The following is a 25,324-nucleotide window of genomic DNA, read 5'->3' on the forward strand; positions in this document are numbered from 1 at the left end:
TATTTCGAAGGTGCGTATTTTACTTTGTGCTTGTTCATATGGTCAGTACATAAATTTTAATTTTTATTGGAATATGCCAAGGGAAGGAAGCCAGACGTAATCCCATGCCATTGTTTTTTGTGTTTGAACGAGCTGTTAGCTTTTAGTCGACTCGTTTAAATAAACAAAGGCATTGCTCGATTCTGTTATATTGTCTCGTATCCTTATACCTTTTTCTGAAAAAGGGAGGGAGGGGGTGGGGCGTTATGGTAGTGCTTCGAGGTGGACTGAAGTGGTAATTTGCTAATCAGGCACCCTGCCTGCAAAATGACTTCAAATGGGAGAGAATGGGGAGGAGGGGAACCAGGAGGGGAACCAGGAGGGGGCCTAGAGGGAATGGGAAGGTGGGTGGGGCTGCAAGGGACGCCCACCGCCCATTATTTCACTCGCCTTCCTTCCTTTGGCTGTCATGAAAGGAAATTACAGCACTTTAATTTGGTGTTGCGTAAGTGCACAAACCAGATTGACAACAACAACAACAACTTTATTTGCACTCAGCTAGAAATTAAATGAACAAAACTAAGTTAAAATAAAAAGAGTACATGGCTGCCCGAAATAACCTTAATGGGTTAATAAGACTGGGCAGCCGTCCTTAGTTAAGCTGGGTACGATGACGATGACCATGATGACGATGGTTACGGTGACGGTAAGGGTGACTCACGTTGATGGTGATCGTGATGGTGATTGTGGTCAGTGTTGTTAATCTATTTATCATTATCATTTTTATTGACAGCTGTGTGTTCCAACTGCCGCGGAGCACACTACAAATCCCGTAAGGCTCGCTGTTTCATGTCTGGAGAGCAGGTAAGCTACTGCACATTGCCCATTCATAGCTTAGTAATCAGAGGATTTTTTGATGTGCCCCACAGGTGCCCTGATATCTATAACGACTGGCAACATGAATAAAAGGTATCTTTGTTGGTTTTCCTGTCTTTTCTTCAATGGGTGTCCGTTTTGAATCGTTTAGGCGTGGTCGATTTCCGAGAGGCTTTGGACCTAGTTATAAAGATAGCGGTTTATCCGAGTTTTCCGATCACGCGTCGAGAACGGTTTCTGAATGGCAACTTGGTCCCAGTCCTAACTAAGATTCAACCGCTCTTAAATAATGACCAGTGCTTGAAGACACCAACAAGAACAAAAATGCGAGGAAGCCCTTTGGCATCGGCTAGGAAACACATATAGAGTTTCCACAGTTACATGTATTGGAGATCTTTGAGGAATTACTAATAATCTTGTTCATAATTTGCTAATCCATTTTATTACGCTTCAGGATCCTTACTCAGACACCTTGGGGATTGGAGACGATATCGAGGAGTCTGATTCCGCCACTTTCTCTGTCATTACTGTTTGTGAGGAGAGCATAATGCCAGCCACGGTGTGTGCAGAGGTCTCAAGCACTGGTGAGGGGTCAGAAACAGTCTCTTTGCAGTCCCATTCGTCCCAAGCCCCGATACCAGAAGAAGAGATTAGCATATGGGTTGACGAGATGGAGGAACAAAACAGCAAACGGCAGAAATTAAACGACGCTGTCCACAGCATCTCAGGTGGCCGGTACAGCCCTGTAATGTCCACCCTGAACACGACCTGGGACGACGTCTCTGACACCCAGCAGCGATATTACATCCGCAAAGCTAAAGAGACTATAGCGACCTCATTGTCAGTCATCACTCCCGGCCAAGAAGAATTGGTTTGGAAGGCGTTACAAACGGAGGCACTTTTGGATCCAAACAGAGACAACCAAGGCAAGCGCAAGCGTTTTGATCCCAACTCTGGTCTTGTCGACATTTTAGTCAAGGCCTATTGACAAGCAGGTCATTGGCAAACAAAGCGGCAGATCCTTTCCCTCTTTGCAGACGACTTTTCAAGAGCTGAGCTTCAAGAGATGATCCCTGGGCTCTCCAAATGGCGCATTGATCAAGCTCGCCAGCATGCAACAGAAGCCGGAAAGGGCCAACCACTCCTCGAAATTCCTAGTTTCCGTACAAGAATTGAGCACGAAAAGGTGGATCATTTCATTGAATATATCTCCAGACCAGAATTTGTCCAGGACGTGGCGTTCGGGACAAAAACTCTCAAGCTTGACTCGGGAGAGAAGATTATCATACCAGCGGTCATAAGGACCGTCATCCCTTCACGCATCATCAGACAATATTTAGACTATTGTAAAGAACAAGAGTTCGAGCCAGCGAGCCAGCGTTCTCTCTACCGAATGATTGAGGTGTGTTCGGCCTCTATGCAGAAATCCCTTCAGGGACTTGACAACACCACTGCAGAGGGTACAGAGGCATTTTACCAGGTATTTTTGATGTTGGAGGGCTTAGCAGATCAGGGCATCAGCGTGACTGCCACTCAGAAATTACTAAAGGATGGAAAAAGGTACTTGAAGAATGATTTCAAGACACATATCGGACGAGGTGAACATTGCGGTGATCACTGCACGGTCCACGCACTAAGTGACAGTAGTGCATGGGAGTTTAGGAGCGAATGTGATCACCAACACTGCTACGAATGTGAGCGCTGTGAGAGTCTGGAAGGAGTACTGAGAGAGGTGGCAGAGATGCAAGACAAAGCGGACATGACAGAAGAGGAGAGGGGTAGGCTGAGGTTTGAGTACACAGATTGTGTGCGCAACATACAGGCTTGGAAGGCTCACTTGCTACGGTCAAGTAACCAGGACGAAGCCAAGCAACATATCCTCCAGAAGTTAGACGAGAACTCGTGTCTTGTCATAATGGACTGGGCCATGAAGTTTCTGCCTGTGCAATACAGAGAACAGATGAGTGATTTTTTTGGCAAGAGGGGAAGAAGCTGGCATATCAGCGCAGTAATCACTAGAACAACAGTGGAGAGCAAGCATGAAGTCGAGTGTTTTGTACACATTTTCAACAACTGCTCCCAAAATAGCTTTGCCGTTCTTTCAATCATAGAGGACTTGCTGCACAAAGTCAAACAGGAGTATCCAGTTGTGACAACAGCCTACCTCCGATCAGATAACGCTGGATGTTACCACAATGGGCATCTGTTGCTAAGTCTTAGAGAATTGGGGGTGAGAACCGGTGTCAGGCCAGTGCGATATGATTTCTCAGAGCCACAGGCTGGTAAGGACATCTGCGATAGGAAGACTGCTGCTATGAAGGCACACATAAAGCGCTGGGTTAACGAGAGGCACGACGTCGTCACTGCTGAGGATATGAAAACAGCACTAGAATCAAATGGTGGTATCAAAGGGTGCAGAGCAGCGGTCGTCGAGGTGGACACGACCAGGGAGAGAAACAAAGATGGCAAGATACCAGGTATTAGCGTGTTGAACAATTTCCAGTATGAGGAGTGTGGCGTCCGTGTGTGGAAAGCGTACGACATCGGCCCTGGACGCCTCATCCCCTATAGTGGTCTTGGAGTTACACCACAAGGAGATACTGGGCTAAGGGTGATAAAGCCATTTGGTCAAGCTACACACAGGGGAAGTGTGGGTGAGAGCGTCAGGAACCAGTCCGAGATCTACTCTTGCCAAGAGACTGGATGCGTCCTCACGTTCAAGACCCAAGCAGAGGCAGACACCCATATGGACACGGGCAAGCACCGTCTTGAGGTGGACTGCGAGTCCATGTATGACCGCGTTAGGAGGAAATGGGCGGGAATTACGACGGGGGTGACGTTTGTTCCGGATGTGCCATCAACCTCATCGCAAGGTGAGGATAATGGCAGCACTGTCAGAGGATATGACCCTAGACCATTGGGGTGGGCTCTGAAGATAACAAAACGACCCACCAGAATGACTGATAACGTCTAGGCCTTCTTGATGAAGAAATTTGAAGAGGGTGCAAGAACTGGAAACAAGGCCGATCCTGTGCAGGTAGCGAGGGAGATGAAGACCCTCAGAAATGAAGACGGAGAGCTCACGTTTAAGCCCGAAGAGTGGAGGACTGCGCAGCAAATCAGCAGCCTGTTTTCACGTCAGACAGCGGCGCTGCGTCATAGGGGTATTGATGCGGAGGAAATCCCTGAGGAAGACATCGAGGCCGCAGAGTCGGAAATGGCCCTTGACACCCTTAGAAGTTTGGTGATGGATGATATGGGTAAACCAAGCCATCCAATCATCGTGGGTGATAGCAATATCTGCGAACTTGTAAAGAACAAGAACCTTGACTCACTCAAACTGGCAGTTCTGAAAGAAATCTGCAATCAGCTACACTTGACGACAAGTGGACCGCTGTCAAGAAAAAAGACTTTCGTCGAGGCCATTGAAAAATTTTCTGAGAGTTGCGCATGTTTTCAAAAATAACGTCACATGGTTTTAGTAGGGAGGATCTCATTGCTTCTACCCCCATCTTCTCTATTGGGGCCTTTTAGATAAGTGCAGGGACCCTTACATAACAGGGTTTATAAATACTTGTAAAATTGTAAACAATATAAGACTGAAAACTGAATGAATGCTATGGTAAACACAGTAAAACGAGAACTGCAAGGATTTTTACGCATTGCTAAACGCCAGCTGTCCGTTGCCATACTTAAATGCTATCATGGATAAAACCAATCCGGGTTTTCTTCATCGACGAAAAAGCTGTGCTTAAAGAAATAGGACGAAGATTTCAGCAGCAATAAACACGGATTGCTCAGCTTTAGTAACGTTTTGTCACTTTCCCAGCCAGGAATCTATTACGTAACAGTGTATTAAGTTTCGACTCACTAATTTGCACAGCCATGTTACTTAATGTTCGAATTACATTTCCTCTTCCACCGAATTGACTGTCATTTCGGCATCTTGTTTACCTCCCATCACATGTAGTGAAAAAATAACTCTGGAAGTCTCCAAAACTGTTCACTAACTTACAAAACACAATCTTGAGTCTGTCTGGCATACTAATTTGCATGTCCGTGGTTATTAAAATGACAGAATTCGATTCGCGAACTGTCATGTTCCTTGTGGACTGTCAACGTCTGCAAGATCGAAACAACAATAGTTTCAAAAACAAGAACTTAAAGAAAATTTGTTTCATTAGGTGTAGGGTCATCATCGCTTGTATGTAATATCAACAAATACGCGAAGTTTTCCGGGGAAAAATCGACAACATGCAAATTAGTCAAATTTGAAGAAAGCTTACGGGAGGGGATTTTGACCCACCAAATGACAAAATACGCGGTTGAAGTATAGCCACTTATCTGAAAAAGTTATATTTTTCTCTTAGTCATAGTAAAAAAGCCAATAAACGCCTCTAACATGTCGCAAATCTAGAGGAAATTTTTCCCGGAAAAACTACAATTATGCAAATTAGGAAATTAGGTTAAAGTCGCGAGAGAGCTCACGCGACAGGATTTTAACTTGCCAAATGAGAGTTTGCGTATTTGTAAAGACTCTAAGACAGACTAATAAAAACTAGTTTTGATCTGGAAATAAACTGCCGCACTTTAGAGAAAACCAGCTTTGAAAATTGCCAAAATTCTTCTTATTTACGATAGCCTCTAAGTGATGATATTTGGAACCACTCCAAAGTAAGTTATTTTTAACCAAATTCGTTTATATTGGAGACATGAGCTGTTTATAGGCTGGGAAGTATGTACAGTTCGTATAAATGAATAAGGTTAATGCGAAAAACGTAAAATCATTCATGGAAGTTTACCCAAATTTCCCGTCTCACGTGGCCAAAATAGCACCAAAAACTAGGGGGGTGGTCTAAATTCTATGAAATTTATTTTATCTTACTAAAAATACCACCGGTCGTTATCTTATCTGATAGAGGAAAAATGCTGAAAGTTTGGACGGAATCGGCCGACCTCGATCCGTGGACCCTGCCTGGTCCTTACTGACAATGACACTTAACAGTTCATCAGAATGTGTCACGCAGAATCAACATGAATTATTGTGCGATGAACTGTAGGAGTGAGGGTGCTGCTGCGATACTCTCCTACTTATTCTATATTTTCTTCCCAAATAAAACTTACGGTGCTTACATATATAATGAAATGTTTACAAGGTAACACTAGCTTTTGGCTTCAGAAAAAAATAAACAAATACTAAGCAAAATAAACTAGACGTTTTAATATAGAACTCTTACTAAATGATTGCCAGTTAAATCTCTACACTTTAAAACGTCACAATAGTGTTATCGAGCGCAGAATGAACTGTCTTTTGAGTCCATCCTTCAGCTTTGTCCGAGCGATTATCAGTTTTTTTTTTCTAAAATTTCGAGTGGTGTGACAGCAAATGGCCTTGTTTCACTGCGCCTTCTGGAGAATTTCATTATCCATTCAATATTTCCAAATCCTTTTCCGAAACTTCGGTGAGACGAGAAAAAATGTCCCTATTTTGCAGACAATCTTCAACCACTGAATAGTAATGGCTGATCGTACAAGATATACCTTAGCCAATCAGAATGCAGTAGTGCATTAGTATAATCCGGTAGATTTGTACTAATGATAAACAGATTACTGTACCGTTGTCAAGCGCAATAACCGTTGGTTATTAATTCTTACATAATGATCAAGAGTGATCACAATAAAACGTTTTCATGAAATCATTATGAAGACTGATTGACTTTGTGAATTCTTTTGTTAGAAAACATTTTTGGACCTAGAAATTTTAAAGTTAAAATTGTAAATTTCATTTTCAAAGGTAAACTTTAACTTTGCAGCAACCATTTACTTCTGCTGGCATGTTGACACGACCTTGTTTCCTTACTTATGATCAACAACACGCTCTGCCTAGATCTGAACCAGTAGGGAAGAAATGACTTGCATTTAATGTCTTTTTTCAGGTTTTCTGAACTGCACTTAACAAATCTTAAGAAAGAAACTAACATATTCATTTCCACTTGTCTTCTTCGCAGCCTTGGATGGGCCGTGGCTTAATATTTCTCTGCAAACTGAAGTCGAGTGATACAAAACTTAAGCCCTGCTCCGCTGTGTTAATACTTGGTTGAATTATCGCTTACAGAAAACAGCACCTCTTGTTAAAGATGGTTTTTAGTGTTTTTGGTATCCTTAAAGGGACACGGTCGGCTTTGGGACCGCGCTGACCTGGTCACTAGTTTTCTCACTTTGAAAAAGTTCACCTCAACCTGAAATCAAAGATACTCGTCGAGTACATCTAGAAATCCGCTTCAATCTTCGCAGTGTTTTGCTTGATTTTCAATCGTTTACTGAAAAACCTGTTTTTGAGTGGGCTTTTGCTCATCCTATGATAGTTTTTGTATCATATTTGGTTGAAAACAGTATGGATCGTTTCTCTGTGATAGGCAAATTAACTATGAAATCAAATGGTATCTAATGCGCATGTGCTCCAGCTGACTGTGTCCCTTTAACTTTTAATAGGGTACCACTGATTCATGCTTCAAAAGTATTGATATTATTGATAAAAGAACGTAAAACCGAAAAATCAAAAACAAACCCTCTGCAATCTTTTCAAGGCACTGGACGTTTTTTTTTTAAGCTTTTCGAAATATATGAATTGATTATGTCGTTCTCAACCTTTTTATCAGCCCAGCGTTTTTGTCAGTAGTCCGACATCACCAAGTCCAATTACATCCTTTACAGGGACAGGATCCGGTACTTCTTTTTTTATTAGGTTACGTCGGTCCTTGCAAATTGACCTGTGTTTTCACTGCTTACCAAAGCGTCGCTTATTTAACTATCAGAAACCATAGTACACTTGCCTGCCATGGAGTTGAAAAACAAATACTGCTTCGGAAACAACATCAAAACTCGATCTGCTATTACCGACCAGCTAAGAAATAGACTTACAAATGCAGGGTAAAAATACAGCCTTTATCAGCAATGATGTGAAATAATTTCCTGCTGCAAATTATTAACGACCTGTCAACATGTCCAGGACTAAATTTCCTCACGATTACGTGTTTGATTCTCGGTTCCAGTTTGTTATAGGTCATCGATACAATTTCAAGCATATCCTTAAGACAGTTGTATTTGTTCAAATCATAGTGAATAGAGGGAATAGTTAAAAATCCCAGCAAACATCAAAAAAGCAAACAAACAGGCTAAGAGTTATGTTGGAAGGTCTTTGACCCTGCACATCTTTTTGTTGTATGCTCCCAAACTGTGCATGGATTACGTAATCGCAATGTTTCTATTGGTTAGTTGTATGAGCACACATAACCACTTTTTGTATTTTTCCAGATTTTGTGCAGGGTCAACCCCCCCCCCCCCCCGCCCCCGCCCCAAACAGCCAACAAAAACATACAACAAAGAAATTAACCATTTCCCTCTATTAACTATGTTCAAATGTATTGTGTTTAAGTACTTTTTTATCTCACTTTAATTATTGCCAATGCGTCTCGAAACAGGATTTAGGTCAATGTTCTTTCCAGTATCTTGATAAAGTGAAAACAATGGAAACTGACGCAGGTCAATATAAATAACTAAACTTGGTAACTCCTTGTTAAAACAATCAGGGAACGTTTTGTTGTGTCAATTAGTTCATTGCTTTTCCTGACGTTCCTGTGGCAAACAAGCACACTCAAAGGCGTTTTATGAATTTTGGTGTACTTTTCTAAGCTCAAGTCTATGTTTTAGAGATTTTTTTGGTTTTTACAAAGTCTTAATTAAAAAAAAAATTTGAATCGCCATATTTTTTAGTATTTTCAAACTTTTTGACATATTTGCAAAATTTTGAAATCCAAGATGGAGGTCCTTTTCAAAAGCACGATATCATTTTTACCTGACAAGTTATTGCACGAAAATTAACATTCCTAGATGATTAATCACCACATACTGCATATAAGTTTTATTGCTATACCGCATTTATAATTTGATGAACATGGAAAGAGACACTCAGTTAACCTTCACCCTTTGCTTGTTCTGAAATTTGTTTCATTTTTAAGAACTCCATATAAAAGATGAAAAGGATAGACGAATATGATTAGAATTCAAAAGGTTTGTTCAAAAGTTTCAAAGCAAAAATTAAACCTTAATGATAATTATGTCTTGAAACCTTTCCTCAGTAATATTGCTTGTAAATACTTCTTGTAAAATCAAGGTTCCTGCACTAAGTGAGACTAGTTTCTAACTTCTGATAATAACGTTTTTCAATGCAATAACTTTGTACTAATCTTCCCTATGTCGAATCGATGTGAAAATTATACACTGAGTTGCTAAAATGAGCTTAGATCAGGAGCCATAATCGGGGACGAAGACCGTAAGCAAGCGCCATTTCTAGTATTGGGGCTGTCCCTATGATGCGGGACAATTTTCCTATTTTTAGAACAAATTGCATCATCGTGTGCGGAAAGCGCGCGTACGTGCTTCGAGGATTTTTGCGGTTGTAGCGCGGGGGAAATGGCATCCGAAATTCCCGACATATTTTATGCTTTTGGCCCACAACTCAATACGTTTATGTCTGTTGGAATATTGCTTCAGTATTTTTGTCGTAAGCTGCTCCAATTCGACTGAAGTAAGGCAGTGTCGAATTTAGGTATGTCCCGTTTTATGTCACTCAGACCAAGTCGTGTTTCGCTGCTTCTTTTACAAGAGTTCCACATTACTCCACTCTAAATTTCACATATGCTGAAGATGAACAGCTTTTCCGTAACACAGCAAAAAACTAGTTGGAAATATTTGGATATTGCAGCGTTCTAGGACTTCAAAGTTTCCCTCCTCTTGCCACACGCTTGGGTGGGTTTCGCCAGAGTCTATCGCCACCGAAAAGTAGTAAAAAATTGCAAGTTTGCATTTCGCCAGAATTGTAAGCAACACTTGACATTTCATCAAGGCCCAATAAGTTTACGTCTGTAGATACGGCTAGGCTTTGTTTGTGTGAAAATTCAATAAATTGTCTGTTGTCGATGAATAAGAGCGCCCGCCGATGAGTGTTTTGTACAGTCAGTAAACATGACAAATTGGACTTCCGCAATAACATCTCTAGTTTTTAAATATGTTCAAGGTTGATAAATGTTTCAGAACATATTAAACTGCTTAGCTGAAAATATGTGAATACAACAGGAATAATCAGCAAAGTTACGATGACGCTTTCTTTAATCAACTCGAATAACGATTTCGATTTTGTTGGCTGAGTTATCAAAGCTCCTTATCTATTTTATTTTCGCAGCTGTGGAAAATTTCACTACGTTGAAGAAACACACATGATAGTAGCCTTTTGGCGTCGGTGAAAATTGTTGCAGAATCTCAGCACAAAAGATAACGAAAGAAATCTTCGTCAAGATTTGTTGCCAATTAGCTACAATTGAAAACACCGACTCGGACTTTAAAGTGCACGCCCTGGAGTTACTTGTACGCGTCAGACTTTCCTTCCAAAAATTTTTGCGACCTTGCCAAACGAGCAGAAATAATAAGAAACTATCAAAAACAGGTTTTGGTTATGATTAAGCACTGTTTGAGAAATTCACAAATTTCCTCGATACCAGAGTAGAGAGATTTCTTACATAAACTTTATTCTTTAGACAACATCCACGCGAGAACCCACGACATCCGCGCGGATGTATGTCGTCAGGGTGGTGCAATTTGTTCTAAAAATAGCCAAAGTGCCCCATATCATTAGGTGCGCGCAGATCCCGAGACTTACGGTCTCGGTCCCCGGTTATGGCTCCTGCTTAGATTGAAGATTGTTTATTATTTACGGAAAACGAAATTCCAAGGAAGCGGGAGACTGCGCGTGCAGCAATTAACATACTATGTAAATTCAAAGCTTTCTAAAGTTTTCGATTCTATTTTATCTATTTTCCATTTCATTATTACATTTCATATGTGTAAACAGTAGTTTTGACATCCTTTGACCTGTGTACTTGTTTTATTTATCTATTTTTATCTGGGTCCATTTTTTTCTGTTGTTTGTTTTAAAATGTATCGACCATTACTTCAATTTATCATTTCAGCTACCCTGCGAGACTAGCGTCACACATTTATTCTAGCTGGAATGTTATTTGTTTGTTGTTTGCTTGAATACTGACACAAAAACTTTATTGACATGCAACAAACTGTTGTTTTCTTGCGAAAAAGAAAATACTCAAACTACACTTTGAAATCTATGTCAGTGAAACATCGCTACATCGAAAACATGACATTTCTCTCAAGGCTTGAGCCCACTTGTGCCCGGACACATGCAAGTACGTATCGAAGCCAAACAACGCTCGTAAATATTTTCAACCACCTGAAAAATTAATTTTGTTTTCTCTGTTCTAAACGTTAATTTTCCATATTAAATGGTGTAGCAAGACACTAATTTGCCCTAGGCGATGATATTTTTTCATTCACCTCCATGTTTAACACTATATTTATACCAGTTACACAGACGAAAAAGTAGTGGATGTTTATATAGATTTTGGTCAAGCTTCGAACATTGATGACCAAAAATTGATCGTGTTTATCAAAGCGCAATTAGAATTGTCATGCCGATAAAGTCATGAGCTCTATCAGTCGTTATAAGTTAAGTTGCTGTTTGTTCTTGAATGCCTGACAATACTATTTTAAAACACATTTGATTTTGAGCAATTCCTTCTCTAAATGAATCGCCTTTAAAGTTCATTTGCGGCGTCGTATAAGGAAAGCATTGTTCGCACTGCAAATTATCATTGTACTATTAAACTGGAATTGCTCTCGTAAATTGTCGTACATTGTTCTCTGTCTGCAGCATAAATGGATCACTTCCTTAAAGCTTCGTTCGCAAAGCCAAGCCGAGATAAGCTGAAATGCTACTTTAGAATCTTTGTTTTTCACAATGTTTATATCAAAATAAATTTGTAACAATTACTAGTACCAGCACCACGTTTTTATTCTGTTAAATTTGAATTCAAAATGTCAGGAAAAAGCACTTCAATTTTGCATTGCGGAGAATATTCGGCCGTTTCAAGTTGTCCCTTAAAATAATAAATTGCGATGTTCAACCTTCCACTTCAGTCTCGTACTCAAAATATTAATTTTCCCAATTGATTGTCATACATTTCTTTAGTTCTTAGTTTATGAATTTGGTAACATTGCCTTTGTAACATACTTGACAACGCAACGAGGTACGATGAGGTTATATTGTGATCACTCTTAGACTGAATCCGTTCATGGTAAACGAATAGAGAAACAAGAGAACGACTTATCTGAAGTAAGATATATACTACATATTTCTTTGAAAGGGCATTTAACCTAGAAAGAAAGGAAATATCAACAAAATAGCTGGTTAATATTGATTGTATCACTTAACACTTACTGTTTTCACAATGTTCTTACGAAAGTTATAATAAGTAACACCAGCATGTTGTTTTATTCTGTTAACTTTGATTCCATTATGTCACTGGACAAGTCTCCAATCTTCAAGTAAAATTCTTCTTACTAGTTACAATATATCCTGATTCCGATATTTTCTCTCCAACTAAGATACTTATAACAAGGGTCAGGAAGGTATTTATATGGTCAGACTCTGATGACTCTTTGGACTGAAACCGTTCAATGGTAAACAGAGAAGAAAACGACTTACCTGAAAAAAGGTGTTTTCAATGGCTGTCAACTTGAACCAGGCTTCCAGAGCTTACACACTTTGATCCAGCATGGCTACACGTTCTATTGCAACGATGTTTGCATTCAACCTGGTGATAAAAAGAGCAAAAAACAACAAATTAAATTACTTTTCAACGATTTTCAGATCTCCAGTTGTGTTAATTTCGAATATCTGCCCCTAAATACACATTTACAGTGCTTTTTTAAGGCATTACTTTATTGAAATTGATTAACAAATCTCTCGCAATCGTGTTACTTTTAAGAATTCGTTCGGACATCAGAACAATTCCTCGTTGCCCAACCGGTATCTAAGAGTTTATGGGTTCGAATCCCGTCACGGACTGAGATGTTCAATTCTTTGTCCCACGTTCACCACAGGATCAAAATTTCATCCTTCACTACTCCCGATTAGATTTCTCTACGGGATACTTTAAATGACACAGTTATTAAAGTGGTCGACGACAAATTCAAGTAAAATAAGGAAAGGGTGAACTTTTCTGAATTAAGATTTTCCCAATATGTCATAGTGCATCAGCGTTCAAGAATTACACACTGCAATCCAAAATGGCCACACTTTCTCTTCAATATCCGAGTTCACCGTGCAAAAAGGGAGATTAAACGTAAAACGAACTATTTTTTCATCAACAAATTCGAGACGTGTTTATAAATTTAATAACAGACAATTCTGCAGTGACTTCTTAAAGCAGGTATCAATACTGTATGGTAAAACACTAAATTTTTGTTGGCTGGCAAATCTCAAACAAACTTCCTGGTTCTGCCGAGGACATTAAAATGGTTAAACATTTTCTCTGCAAGATACTTTGAAATGTATTGACATGGAAGGAGATTTTATTAACTTTGGACTGAAACCGAAAAAAACGGAAAATTTGAGGTGCTGGACTTATTGCAGAGAAAAAGCGTTTCCAGCCATTAGCAAGCAGTGAACTACTGATTGAAACCACTGAGTCCAAGAGCTAACGAAGTTGCTTTTCTTGCATTGGCAAATTTTCAGTATTTCGTTTCATAAATTTTCCAGAAACCAAGTGAGGCAAGTTGGAGATAAATTTCTTACACCGGCAAAAAATATTTTATGAACGTTACTGCTGAGCTTTGGTGGTACATTTAGACAACATTTCTCAGTTAATGAATAGAAAACTGCGAAGATAATATCTGGTCTATCTGAACCAAGATGTTTGCAATACTTACTTTGTACCAAAGAACATAAGAGTCACGCACTGTCGTACAAAATGGACTTGTTTTCTCTCAGCATATCTTTTTTAAACCCTGCATGAAAAAGAAAAGAGGAAGCTTTGATACACTGACTTTTAAAAATTGCGTTAGGCTTAGGAATTTGGTCAAAACAATGCAGAGCTAGCGGTTCACAGAGACATTTAAAGCAGCGTTTGAACGCACGAAGCAGTATAAAATTTTTTTTTTTTTTTTTTGCTACATGAAGACAGTTCATTTGGTTATTTCCCTCAGGATGTACTCAACATGATAAAAGAAAATCAATTATTTTCATTCTTGGACTGATACTGTAAATGTTATAAGACAGAACGGTTAAGAAAATGACAACGAGCTTATTTGACTATAAAATCTTTCAGATGTCGTCTGCTTGCATCGAAGCGAAGGGTAAAACACTACAATCCAAAATGGCTGCATTTTCTTTCAATGCACGTGCACTCTGTGTTCAACCTTGGAAAAAAGAGAGCAAATGTCAATAAATGAAGTAAATCTCCTTTTATTCAATAGAGCAGTCTTGTAGTTGTACAATGTTGCTATTTTCAGGCATATTACATTGTATTCGCTAGCCTGAGATCAAGAGACTAGAGAAATGCATTTTACAGTGGTGACTGGCTTTCTTTTCGCTTAGAAAATTTACTGAGTACAAACGTGTTAGGTCTGGGATTCTGGTGGTATATTCTATTTCGATCAATCTTGTTTTGAATTAAATCGTTTACCAGGAAAACGACGAACAAATGACAAAACTACGATGTACTTATCTGAAATCAGTTATTTCCTGAAGTCAACTACCAGGTTGCCTTAGAGCCCAAGAACTACAACCTGCAATCCAAAAAGGTTTCTGTTACATTTTAATTTAAATTACCATACACTAGAACAAAAAAAATCATAAAATTGTAGCAAGGGTCAAACTGAACCATAACAATCAATTTATCGTGATAGCTATCATAGTCAGAATTTTTAAATCAGACTTTCCAACAAGGTCAGATCATACTTGTAAAATAAAGATAAAGTAAAACCTAGAATTTACCTGAAATTGGAGTTGATCGCAACATGAAGAAACTGATAAGGAGAGAACGGAGCTTCAAAGCTGAACACGGCTGCTCATAATGGTTACATTTCCTTTGGGTTCCCCTATGTTCGTCTAATGCCAGAAGGAGAAAGGAAACTGTCAAAAATATATAACCTTTGAGTTTGAGGTCTTATCAGTCGGTCAATCAGTTTAGTAGTTAGAAACCGGCCATATAACATAGGGCAATATCGCCTGCATTAACAAATTTCTTAATGTTCTCTTAGGATTATTTTCTCGCCAGAATTCAACGCAAGTTTGCTCAAAATTGGTTGCATTCGTCAAGTAATTTCTGATTTCACGAAAATGTGAACAATTATGAAAACATGAGGATAAACGAACAAAAGCCACAATGCAATTATAACTCAAATCTGCCTTTATGTCTGAAATTCTAGCCAAATATTTTTACTTACCCGAAAATGTGTCAGAAATCAATCGTGTGGCAAAGGACAAGGATGGCTGTATAACATCTCAACAAAGTCGCTCTCAAAGTAAAACCGACTAAATTAAACTCCAATTAAAACATTCACGAGCAGTAAGCTCAGCGATTGTATGGAAACAAACTGTTCCTGCACGAGAAAAGAATTTAAATTCTCAGGGAATATTATTGACGTAACTTTAAAACTGTTGATATTAAGTCAGTCAGATCTTCATACCCTTAGCAGCTCAGAGCATCGGAGCAATGGACAACAAGCCGGGTCTACAACACAGGTCACATTCCACAGGTCAAGAGTAGAAATCCTTACTCTACTGATGAATAGCTATGCCAAAAGTTTCCCCTCGATCTAAAACAACATTTTCGCAGAGTGCTAGGGCTAATTAGGGCTAGGAGACTGAATCTTGGTGCTGTTTATTTATCTGTAGCACAGTGACTCTGTACTCTGACCTGTGGAATGTGACCTGTAGTTCAGACCCGCAGTGGACAACATTAAACAGTTACAAATACGACGAACAAGAGAGTTAGTATTTCTGAAATGTGATATTCAGTAAGAAACTTTCAAACCTGCTATTCTGATGTGCTTGTCTAAACAAACTTGGTAGTTCTTTAATTCCGAAAGTTTCACACCCTCCCAGTATTCAACAATTTCTTCACTGTTTGGACGTAAAAAATTGTTCAACGAACTGGTTATACTAAACCACTAAACTCTGGAAAAGGGCAAGCGTAGCGAAACGAGGCGAAAAGCGAACAAGGTCATGAAATGAAAAAACGAAAGCGTGTACTTATCTGCGAAGGGGAGCACATCGACGATGATACTAGTTCACCTTCACAACACACGACGCTTTCTGACACTAAAATGAACGGGATGTCCTTTGAGACTTCGTTACATACACGATTAAAATTCATTCCACCCACGAGAAAAGTGTTTGCTGCATCAGAATATTTTATTGAGATTTTTGTGCGTCAAACAATAGAGCATACAATGATATCAATAAAAAAAAAAATATATCGAATAAAGCACGCACTCAGTCGCCAGTTATTTTCTTCTAAAAAAGTACAGGTATTTCAAATGAAATTCGTTGAATAGTTTTCAAGAAGTTGACTCTTGAAGTCCTTTGTGATATCGCTTAAAACCCCAAGGCAAGACTGAATATATGTCTTCGGGAGCTTGAAATTCATCGCCGCGTTTTAAATGCACAACGTGTCTTATTCTCCGGTGTGTTGGCATTTTACCGAGCCAAGCCCTGAAAACTAATTAAAGGTGTCAGGTGTTTACCATGATAGGCACGGAAGGCGTGCTCGGACTATTCGGTTACAACACTGGGACTGTAAAATTGTGTAATAGCAAAAAATATAAGCATGTCAAAAATAATTTTGATAAATGTATTTAACATCAATTCTGTCTTGAATTCCAAACATGATTTGTTATCCACAATGCAAGGATTTGAGTTAGAGACAAAACTAGAAGTCCAGAACAATGCTTTTCTCAGACTTTCCCTTGATAAAAATAAAATTTCTCTAACCAAATAAACAACAAACATAGTAACGGTTTCTAGCCTACCCTCAGAGGCAGCCCTCCTTTCCACCCATTCATTATGACTGACAAGTTTTTAACAAATCCTTTTTCATAGGGAAAATGTCTTTTTCCTGGCCATTTCCTGACCTTTAGCAGGGTGTCTAAAAAAACTCGAATAGCGAATAGTGGTGAACAGTCACGAATAGTGGCGAATAGTCGTCAATAGTCACCGCTTTAGTTCAGCACTGATCTGGGTTCGTTGAAACTGATCACGTGAAAAAACAAAAAAAAAAAAACAATAAAATACGAATGTGAGGTAAGTGCTCTGTGACTAGTTTATCAACTGAAAAGACACAAACGAGCTGCTCTGATAACCGGTTATAAAAACAACAACATCTAAGTTACATCTTGCGTTAATTAATTATCCAAACAAGCATGAGAATTTCAGTGAATTTATTACCTTTTCTTCCCAGGACTTAGGCTAGGCCGACAGTAAGAAAACAGAAAACACAAGGATAACCTAATAAAGACGTATTTACGCTTTTGCAGCGGTGAAAACAGAAGAAATTACGTTTAGAAACACCTTTTGTACTGATAAGCATCTATGCTTTTTAGTGGGAAAATTGGGTACCAAATTCCCTCAATTTGGCCACTATTTGGCACTATTTGTCCACTATTCATCACTATTCGCCACTATTCGAGACTGTTCGCCATTATTCGCTCTACTCGAGACTATTCGTACTATTCGCACTATCCGCTATTCGAACAGCGAGGACTGCGTGTGCCACTCAGTGCGGTCTCATCTCAAATATAACCATTGTCGACCTTGTCGAATTTTATGGCCATTTATGCTCGCTGTTTTACTGGAAATATTTTACAACAACTCACAAGGACACTGAGAAGTTAAAATCATTTCTATAGCAGCAGAAGGAACGTAAGTAACGGTGAGTCGTTGTTTCCTGTTTTAAACCGTTGACTTCTAAAGAATAACCTTGTGATTTGCATTAAATTGAACTCGCTTACATGCCGTAACATTTTATTTCACTTACGGGGAACATTTTAATTCCCAGAGCTACAACTTTTCAGGTAAAAAAAACAGTAACCAAGGTTTCCTAGAATGTAGATATTTTGACCAAATGATATATAACAGAGGCCATTTATACTAGTCAAAGTTGGCCTTTATTTGTTGCTTGCCAAGAGACTAAAATAGCGGCTGTGCAAATACCCTTCGTTAAAAAGCTTCAAACAAAACTTCAAGAAACTTATTACCCGATTTTAAAGTATACGAATGAAATAATATTTGTGCCAAGTTTTGTTTTCATAGGATTGTTTTTACGCCCCCGCTGTTTTCGTAAAGAAGCGTGAAATTCTGAACATTTTAAGCCGCGAAAACCGCCATTATATGCAAATTTCGAACTTTCTTAAATTTTGGCCGTAAAATAAATCGTTGGAACTTTAAACTATTTTTCCTTGAATAAGTTCACCCAAAGGTATGTTTTGGCAAAATAAAAGAAAAATCGATTTTTCGTGACTGTCTTCCGATTCTCGACACTCTCAGAAAATCACTCTTAAAATCCAGAATTACAGCACGTCATTTAGCGATACTTCACAATTTCAAATAAAAGTTACAAATTCATGCAAGTTGGCCTGTCACAAATATATAAGAAAACCCACGTTACTGTGGCCACCTACAGGGACGTGCTAATAGGAACTTTTCTTTAAATAAAATCGACAACTTTGTATCATTTTCAATAGGAGCGTATTAAAAGGAACGTTTCTTCAAATTTAAAAACTCGACCAACACACTGAAATAATGGTTACAGCAGACTAACCGTAGCAGTGTGTCATGAAGTTGGCTCAAACAGGTTACAGTATCTGACTAGCTTTCCTGCTGACCGCTTACAACACGGTCTAGGAAGGAAGAGCCCACCCACGTGGCAGCAACATAGATTTAAACGGGAACGAAGAACTTTTGAAGTTTGATGTTTAAAAAACTGTTTTTGACGAGTTTACGTCTTTCGTTTTGTAAAGAACTCAGTCGTACCAACTTCATATGACATTTTGTGCTGCCCGAAAGTAACGAGCCCTAAAGGCCGCTAATTCCGAAAGTAACGAGGGTCGTTACTTTCGAAAGTTAACGGTATATCTGCCGAGACGCAACTCAATTTAATTATATCAGTCATGAAAGTTAATACGGCCAAATTTTCATGGCCATTGGTGACCGGATTCCACTGTAATTCCCTTAATTTTTTGTCATTTCTTATTATATTTGATGTCTTCAAATTGTGTCCTTGTAAATAGTGAGGGTTTAATACCGGTCAAAACAACAGAAACAGCTCTTAAATGAAGGTAAATGAAGGTCAATGACGGTCAATGAAGGTCTATGAAGGTGGATGCAGGTGTATGAAGGTGAATGAAGGTGTATGAAGGTGTACGAAGGTCTATGAAGGTCTATGAAGGTGAATGAAGGTGAATGAAGTTGTATGAAGGTGAATGAAGGTGGATGACGGTGAATGATGGTGTATCAAGGTGTACGAAGTTCTATGAAGGTGTATGAAGGTGATAAAGGTGTATGAAGGTGTATGAAGGTGTATGAGGGTGTATGAAGGTGTATTAAGGGGGTGGATGAAGGTGTACGAAGGTGTACGAAGGTGTATGAAGGTGAATTAAGGTGTATAAAGGTGGATGAAGGTGAATTAAGGTGCATGTAAGGTGTATGAAGGTGAATTTAAGTGTATGAAGGTCGATGAAGCTGTACGAAGGTGCATGAAGGTTTATGAACGAGTATATCAGTGAATGAAGGTGTATGGACGAACATGAAAGGTGGTGAAAGTATATGATGTAAGCAAGTATGTCAGCATATATAGTTTTGGTCAGCGGTTTATTATCAAAAGGCTCGGAGCCTTCTCGGAGCCATTCCTGCAATTAACGTTATGTCCGTCTACCGCCTTGTTTTCCCAGCATTCTTTGCGACCCAGTCTCCAACCCTGCTCCAACGCTCCAACCCGTACCCAGTTCCAAGGAAAAACAAGATGGCGGTTCATTTAGGGGGGAATTTTGGATACGTATTTTCTGTGGAGGAAGCCAACAAACTGATAGAGGATTTAGAAATACAATCAACAGCAAAGTTTGCATGCTGTAAGGCAACAAAAGACTTTGGATCTGTCGGTGAGTGGGATTCATAATAAATTTGCCAGGCTGTTTTTAATATCAGCATGCAGCAGGCTGCACGGTATAAAAATCTTATTCAGTCGCCACTTGCTTCTCACCTAGATTACACCAAAGGACCGCACAGAATATTTTGGGAAGACTCCCAGTTTGTAGACGGAGCTAAAATAAGTTTTAATGGAGTTCCATTCATAATTTTGGGCTCAAAAGTTTATGACTGCCAGCATGGCGTGGACAGGAACACGGCTCTTAAACGTAAGAGGAGAGAGGAAGCAGAGGTAAATAAAATCTCCAATTGCATGATGAAATAAAAACACCAACATACTCTCATTTTGACCTTCTTTACAGCCTTTTGAAGATGTCAACAATAGAAAGCTTCTGTATGCATTGCTTGCCTATAATGCTACGTAGTAATAGAACAGTGATAGCAACTGTAAATTAGTTTAAGGTGGCCGAACACAGTTTTTGCGCGCGCTTTTGCTGATGCAATTCAGCGCGCGCACAAGGATTGCAAGAACAAACATGCCGTCAATAGAGCGATCATTTTATTTACTCAACACCCGCAGTATCTGTGCTATTTTTCTCTATATAATTTTTGGATGTAGTGTATTGATGGCTTTAGTCTTTTATTGCAAAGATATATTAGAAAAGGTAACGATGCAAAGAACCCAGCAATTCTCAGCTTTTTCTTTGTTACCGAAAGAACCCAGTTAAATGCAGCGCATGCGCAGTTGCTCGAAAAATTGAGACCGATTGCTTTTGCAGAAACTTGCCAATTTCTAACAATCCAGTCGTTAAAATTTCAAGAAATTTGGCAAAAAAATAATTCAGAAACCATGTGAATGATCTATCACAAAAAATCTGAATTTTGACATAAGGAATTTTAAATAATTCAGAACATGCGGTGAAAATTACTTAAGGCGAATTACGAAAATCATCTATGTCAGAATTTTATTAGAACAGTGTTGACAGAAGGGATTGAAAGTCAATTCGTAGTGGGCAAATGATGAAAAAAATCTAATGACTGGATTTTTTTAAATAAACAAAAACCATTTCTTAAGCCTTGTTTTTAACCAGCCCCGTTACCATGGTAACAGCACACACCTTAGCCAAAATGCGAGAATAAACCCTTCTGAGGTTAACCTTGACTCTTGCAAAAAACGGGCGCCAAAGCATAAATAGTTTAAAAGTAATGGTGAATTAGGCATAGGCACTTCAAAACTGTGTTCGGCCACCTTAAATTTGCTAGCACCCTTTTGGCATGATTTGGCAAAAATATTTTTATGAAGTGAGGATTTTAATCTAATTCGTACACAAGTTTGCCTTTTGGGAAGAATAAGTGAACCACATTTTTCTAGACGTCACTAGAATGCTGGGAACCACTGGACGTCTTCTAAAGATTGTTAGGGGTTTTGAGGTCTTGACAAAAATCTGTTACTCAATAGGTTCCTCATTCAAATTCTCAAAGATCTTGCAGATTCTTGCAGACCTTTCAGGTCCCTGCCAAGTTCCTGCAAAGATTGTTGAAGGTCTTATAGCACCCTTAAAGTCCTCAATTGCTTGTTTTAATCATTGGAAAATGTTTTCCTTCACAGACTGAGGTCAACGTTGTTAAGAAACGTAGAAACACCCAAAGCAAACAGAAACTAAATTGTCCTGCAAAGATAAAGCTGAGAGATATTTTAGCATTTCCACGATTTAAGGTGATGTTCTACCACCCTTTTCCTTTGTGATGGAAAATAAACATCTATAAACTATATTAAATAATATAACTTCAACATCATTTCCACATCCTGTTTTATTAAACCTGTACAGCTTTCCAGCTTCTTGACTGCTCTTGGTGTCACTTGCATGCTTTATGATAACTCAAAGCACGGTAAAGGCATATTTATTTGTTTTGTGATCAAAGATGTACTTACGTTTTCATTTTGTAGATAAACTGGCTTCAAACAAGTTTCATTCTTCAGTTGAATGGTGTTATGAATTGTATGCAAGTGCTGTGCTTTACTGATGAGCCGACAGTGTTGTCTTTCTTCTTTTTTCTGAATTGCGGCAATAAAAACACATACCATGTGCATATCTTCTTGTTAATTTTGGTTGGAGCTGTAATGACACATAAAATGTATCTTGGTTTGTAAAATACAAGATCTGTAGCAATCTGACACTACGTGTACCTGCACAAAAATGGTGGAATAAGGTGTGAGCGTTAAAGAGCTCTGTGCTTTGTAATCTCAGCCATGCTGTTAAACCAATGCGAATGCTTGTTACGGTATTGTCTCTTTATTACAAATTTTAATGGATCCACCCTGTCAATTTTGATTCAGTTGAAGTTTTATTGTCCATTTGCTGGTCATATAAGGGCTGGTTCTCATAAACACACGAGCGTAAGTAATTTATGCTGACACAATATGATGCACATAACTGCAGCGTTTGATTAGGACAATTTCCTAACCAAAGGCACTACTTAACAGTACCTTACTGCATTTGGGTATGTTGTTTATGTGCTGGCAAAAACCACCCTTTATGGAACTTTGCTCTACTGAAATGCAAAGGCATCGTTTTTGCTTCCAATAATGAAAGGGCAACCAGGCAGACAAAGGAAAATAATAATAGAACTGGTGTAAGAAATGTCTTTAAATCCACTTTAGACAATTTTTAACCGCAACACATAACATGTTGTTGTTATCAATAGATTACACATGGTAGCAAAAGCAATAAGAACATAGCATCAAAGATGTTGAGGGAAGCACTGAAAGAAGGAAATGCTAATCCAGAAAGAAGAATATACTTTCAATTTCCTTCTCCTTCAGATCACCAGAATCATTTGATTGGCCAGGTATGAACACGCAAACAAACAAAAAATAAGCAAACAACCACGAAAACAAACGGGAAAACAAAAAGAAACAAACAAAAACAAACAAACAAGACACTAGTTGAAACTGAATCGCCAAACAGTTTCTTCATGCCTTAGTTCAAACTCTCACTTCTTCATGCAAAATCCCACACATTCCTTTCAATTTGAGACAGTTCTTATACTTCTAAGACTTTGTTATCAATATTATTGTTAAGCATGCTTATAATTATATACAAGTTAAAATATTTGAGGAAAAAGGGAAGATATTTGTAGACCACAAACTAGTGATATTTGTAGACTGCAAAATGGTATGTGGCTTATGTGATTATTTTTTGGAAAAAAACAGGTTCCCAGAATGGGTCAAGAACTTAAATGAAAATTTCAAGAGGGATTAAGGAGGGATGTGAAATCTGCTGCTTAACACATTGCCTAGTAACACAGGCTAATTTGAAGCTATTTTGCAGACTGTTGTATTATAATTCAACTGTTAACCAGGGTATCTACTCTGAAATAATTATATATCAAAAGTTAGCCTAGGCTTGAGATTTCTTATTTTGCTTTTTCAAGGAATATCATCTGTATTAACCATCAATACCACATTTCTTGATGGATGAATCTCCTTGTTCCTTAATCAGGTTTCGATGAAAGTTCAAGGCTACTAGCAAGCAAGCATCAAAACACAGTTTTTAGTAACTCTTGTGGTGTTCTTTGATAGGAAGACGGGATGTGTCAGCGAGTCGATAAGAGGATTATCAACAGGATACATGAGTTGGTAGCAGAAGGGTTGACCAACACAAACCAAGTCAAACATCAGCTGGAATTCTTTGTTAAAAACGTGCTATTCAAGGACAAGGAATTACCTCAACCCACCAACAGGCGATTTTATCCAACTGCTAATGACATCCGCTCACACATACTTCGAGGCAAACTAAAGAATCGTGACTCAAGTCAAGAGACCAGCATACCAGTAGATCAACCGTCATCTGCCAGTGAAACTCTCAATACTTCGTTAGACGAGTTACCCATTGAGGTCATCGCAGATGACATGAATGTCCTTCCTGATGACACAAATACCATTCCTAATGAAACAAATACCATTCCTAATGAAACAAATACCATTCCTGATGACACAAATACCATTCCTGATGACACAAATAGCATTCCTAGTGAAACAAATACCATTCCTGATGACACAAATACCATTCTGGATGACACAAATACCATTCCTGATGACACAAATACCATTCCCAATGACATTAATGTAGCCCTTTCCAGTGCGGATGCAGGAGAAAAATGCCGGGATTTGTTAGAACAATTAAGGCAGCTGACCTTTGCCACACAGGACGAAGAAGTGTTAGCAAATCTGAATAACAGGCTTCAACAACTTCTTAGAGACATGCAATTAGTTTGCTGTGTTAGACAATTTGGCGATCATGATTATGTAGTTCATGAGAACAACAGCGCGCTACAACGAGAAACTTAAATGACAAGTAAACAACAACTGATTTATAGAAAACAATTTTACTGCTGGTAAAAAATGCTTTCATTTTGTACTTCAAAAGAGAGCAATCATAAGCTATTAAATTCCTATCAGCATTATTGTGTGGTGCGAGTGCAGTTTCTGTAAACTTTTGAAGATTTCTGAAGATAACCGAAGAAGATTGCTGAAGACTTGCAAGGAAGATCCAAAGATGTTTTGATCATACCACAGGTGGCCCAGACGTTGAATACGATTAATATGTGACGTTATGCTGTTGGTGATTGCATTACAATTTTAGCCGTTTATAAGACAACAGGCTGAGACAATGTATGAGAATGCTTCGAAAATTACTCTAAATGCTACATGTAGAAAATAATTTGAATAAACTGGCTTACCTTATGTTTGCATTGCATTATTCTGATGTCTCTGGGTTTCTGAAGGTGGTTTAGAGCCATTTTGGCGAGTTTTACTTTCTGGCGGTTTGCTTCCCCCAACGCAAACCGCCAGAAAGTAAGACTCGCCTAAATGGCTCTAAACCACCTCCAGGAACTCAGAGACATCAAAATAACGCAATGCAAACATAAGGTAAACCATTTTATTCAAATCATTTTCGACAAGTAGCATTAAGAGTAATTTTCAAAGCATTCTCATACATTTTCTTATAAACGGCTAAAATTGTAACGCAATCGCCAACTGCATAATGCCATGTATTAATCGTATTCAATGTCTGGGTCGCCTGCAATCATACACCAACAATTTACTGTAGAAATGATTTCAAATATGATATCACGCATGTGGATAAAAACAATATTGTCACAGGCAGGACAGCGTTTTTATTGGTTTGGTACAACTTTGGTCTATCACTAAATTTATATAATTTAATAGTTGTTATTGATCTATTAATAGTGAGTATTAAAAGTTGTCAAAAGAGCTAATGCCTGTGTTCAAACACAGACATTTGTCCACTTGATGTTCCACAGTCACCATACCAAACCACAATAATGCTGTTGCTAGCCAACAATTATTTCTGTAGCAACATCCAGTGCTTTGTTTAAAGAAAAACATCA

At 38.6% G+C, this 25,324-nt stretch overlaps 3 protein-coding genes across 4 annotated transcripts; all 3 read left to right on the forward strand.

Annotated features, from left to right (window-relative positions):
- Positions 1 to 230: 230 nt before the first annotated feature.
- On the forward strand, positions 231 to 1,843 carry LOC145485772 (uncharacterized). The gene is made up of 2 exons (XM_081464397.1): positions 231 to 843; positions 1,310 to 1,843. Exons 1-2 carry the CDS (start codon positions 829 to 831, stop codon positions 1,841 to 1,843), a joined length of 549 nt encoding a protein of 182 aa, XP_081320523.1. The 5' UTR covers positions 231 to 828.
- On the forward strand, positions 1,838 to 5,840 carry LOC145485771 (uncharacterized). The gene has a single exon (XM_081464396.1). It carries the CDS (start codon positions 1,922 to 1,924, stop codon positions 3,827 to 3,829), a length of 1,908 nt encoding a protein of 635 aa, XP_081320522.1. The 5' UTR covers positions 1,838 to 1,921; the 3' UTR covers positions 3,830 to 5,840.
- Positions 5,841 to 18,942: 13,102 nt separating this feature from the next.
- LOC145485804 (uncharacterized) lies at positions 18,943 to 25,226 on the forward strand. 2 transcript variants are annotated; one of them, XM_081464445.1, is made up of 6 exons: positions 18,943 to 19,406; positions 19,437 to 19,923; positions 20,029 to 20,201; positions 21,519 to 21,626; positions 22,616 to 22,759; positions 23,493 to 25,226. In XM_081464445.1, exons 2-6 carry the CDS (start codon positions 19,689 to 19,691, stop codon positions 24,258 to 24,260), a joined length of 1,428 nt encoding a protein of 475 aa, XP_081320571.1. In that variant the 5' UTR covers positions 18,943 to 19,406; positions 19,437 to 19,688; the 3' UTR covers positions 24,261 to 25,226. The 2 variants fall into 2 exon arrangements, with proteins under 2 accessions (XP_081320571.1, XP_081320570.1); XM_081464444.1 differs by having other exon boundaries at positions 18,943 to 19,923.
- Positions 25,227 to 25,324: the final 98 nt, after the last annotated feature.

Source organism: Orbicella franksi, chromosome 4 (assembly GCF_964199315.1).
Source record: "Orbicella franksi chromosome 4, jaOrbFran1.1, whole genome shotgun sequence".
Classification (NCBI taxonomy): domain Eukaryota; kingdom Metazoa; phylum Cnidaria; class Anthozoa; order Scleractinia; family Merulinidae; genus Orbicella; species Orbicella franksi.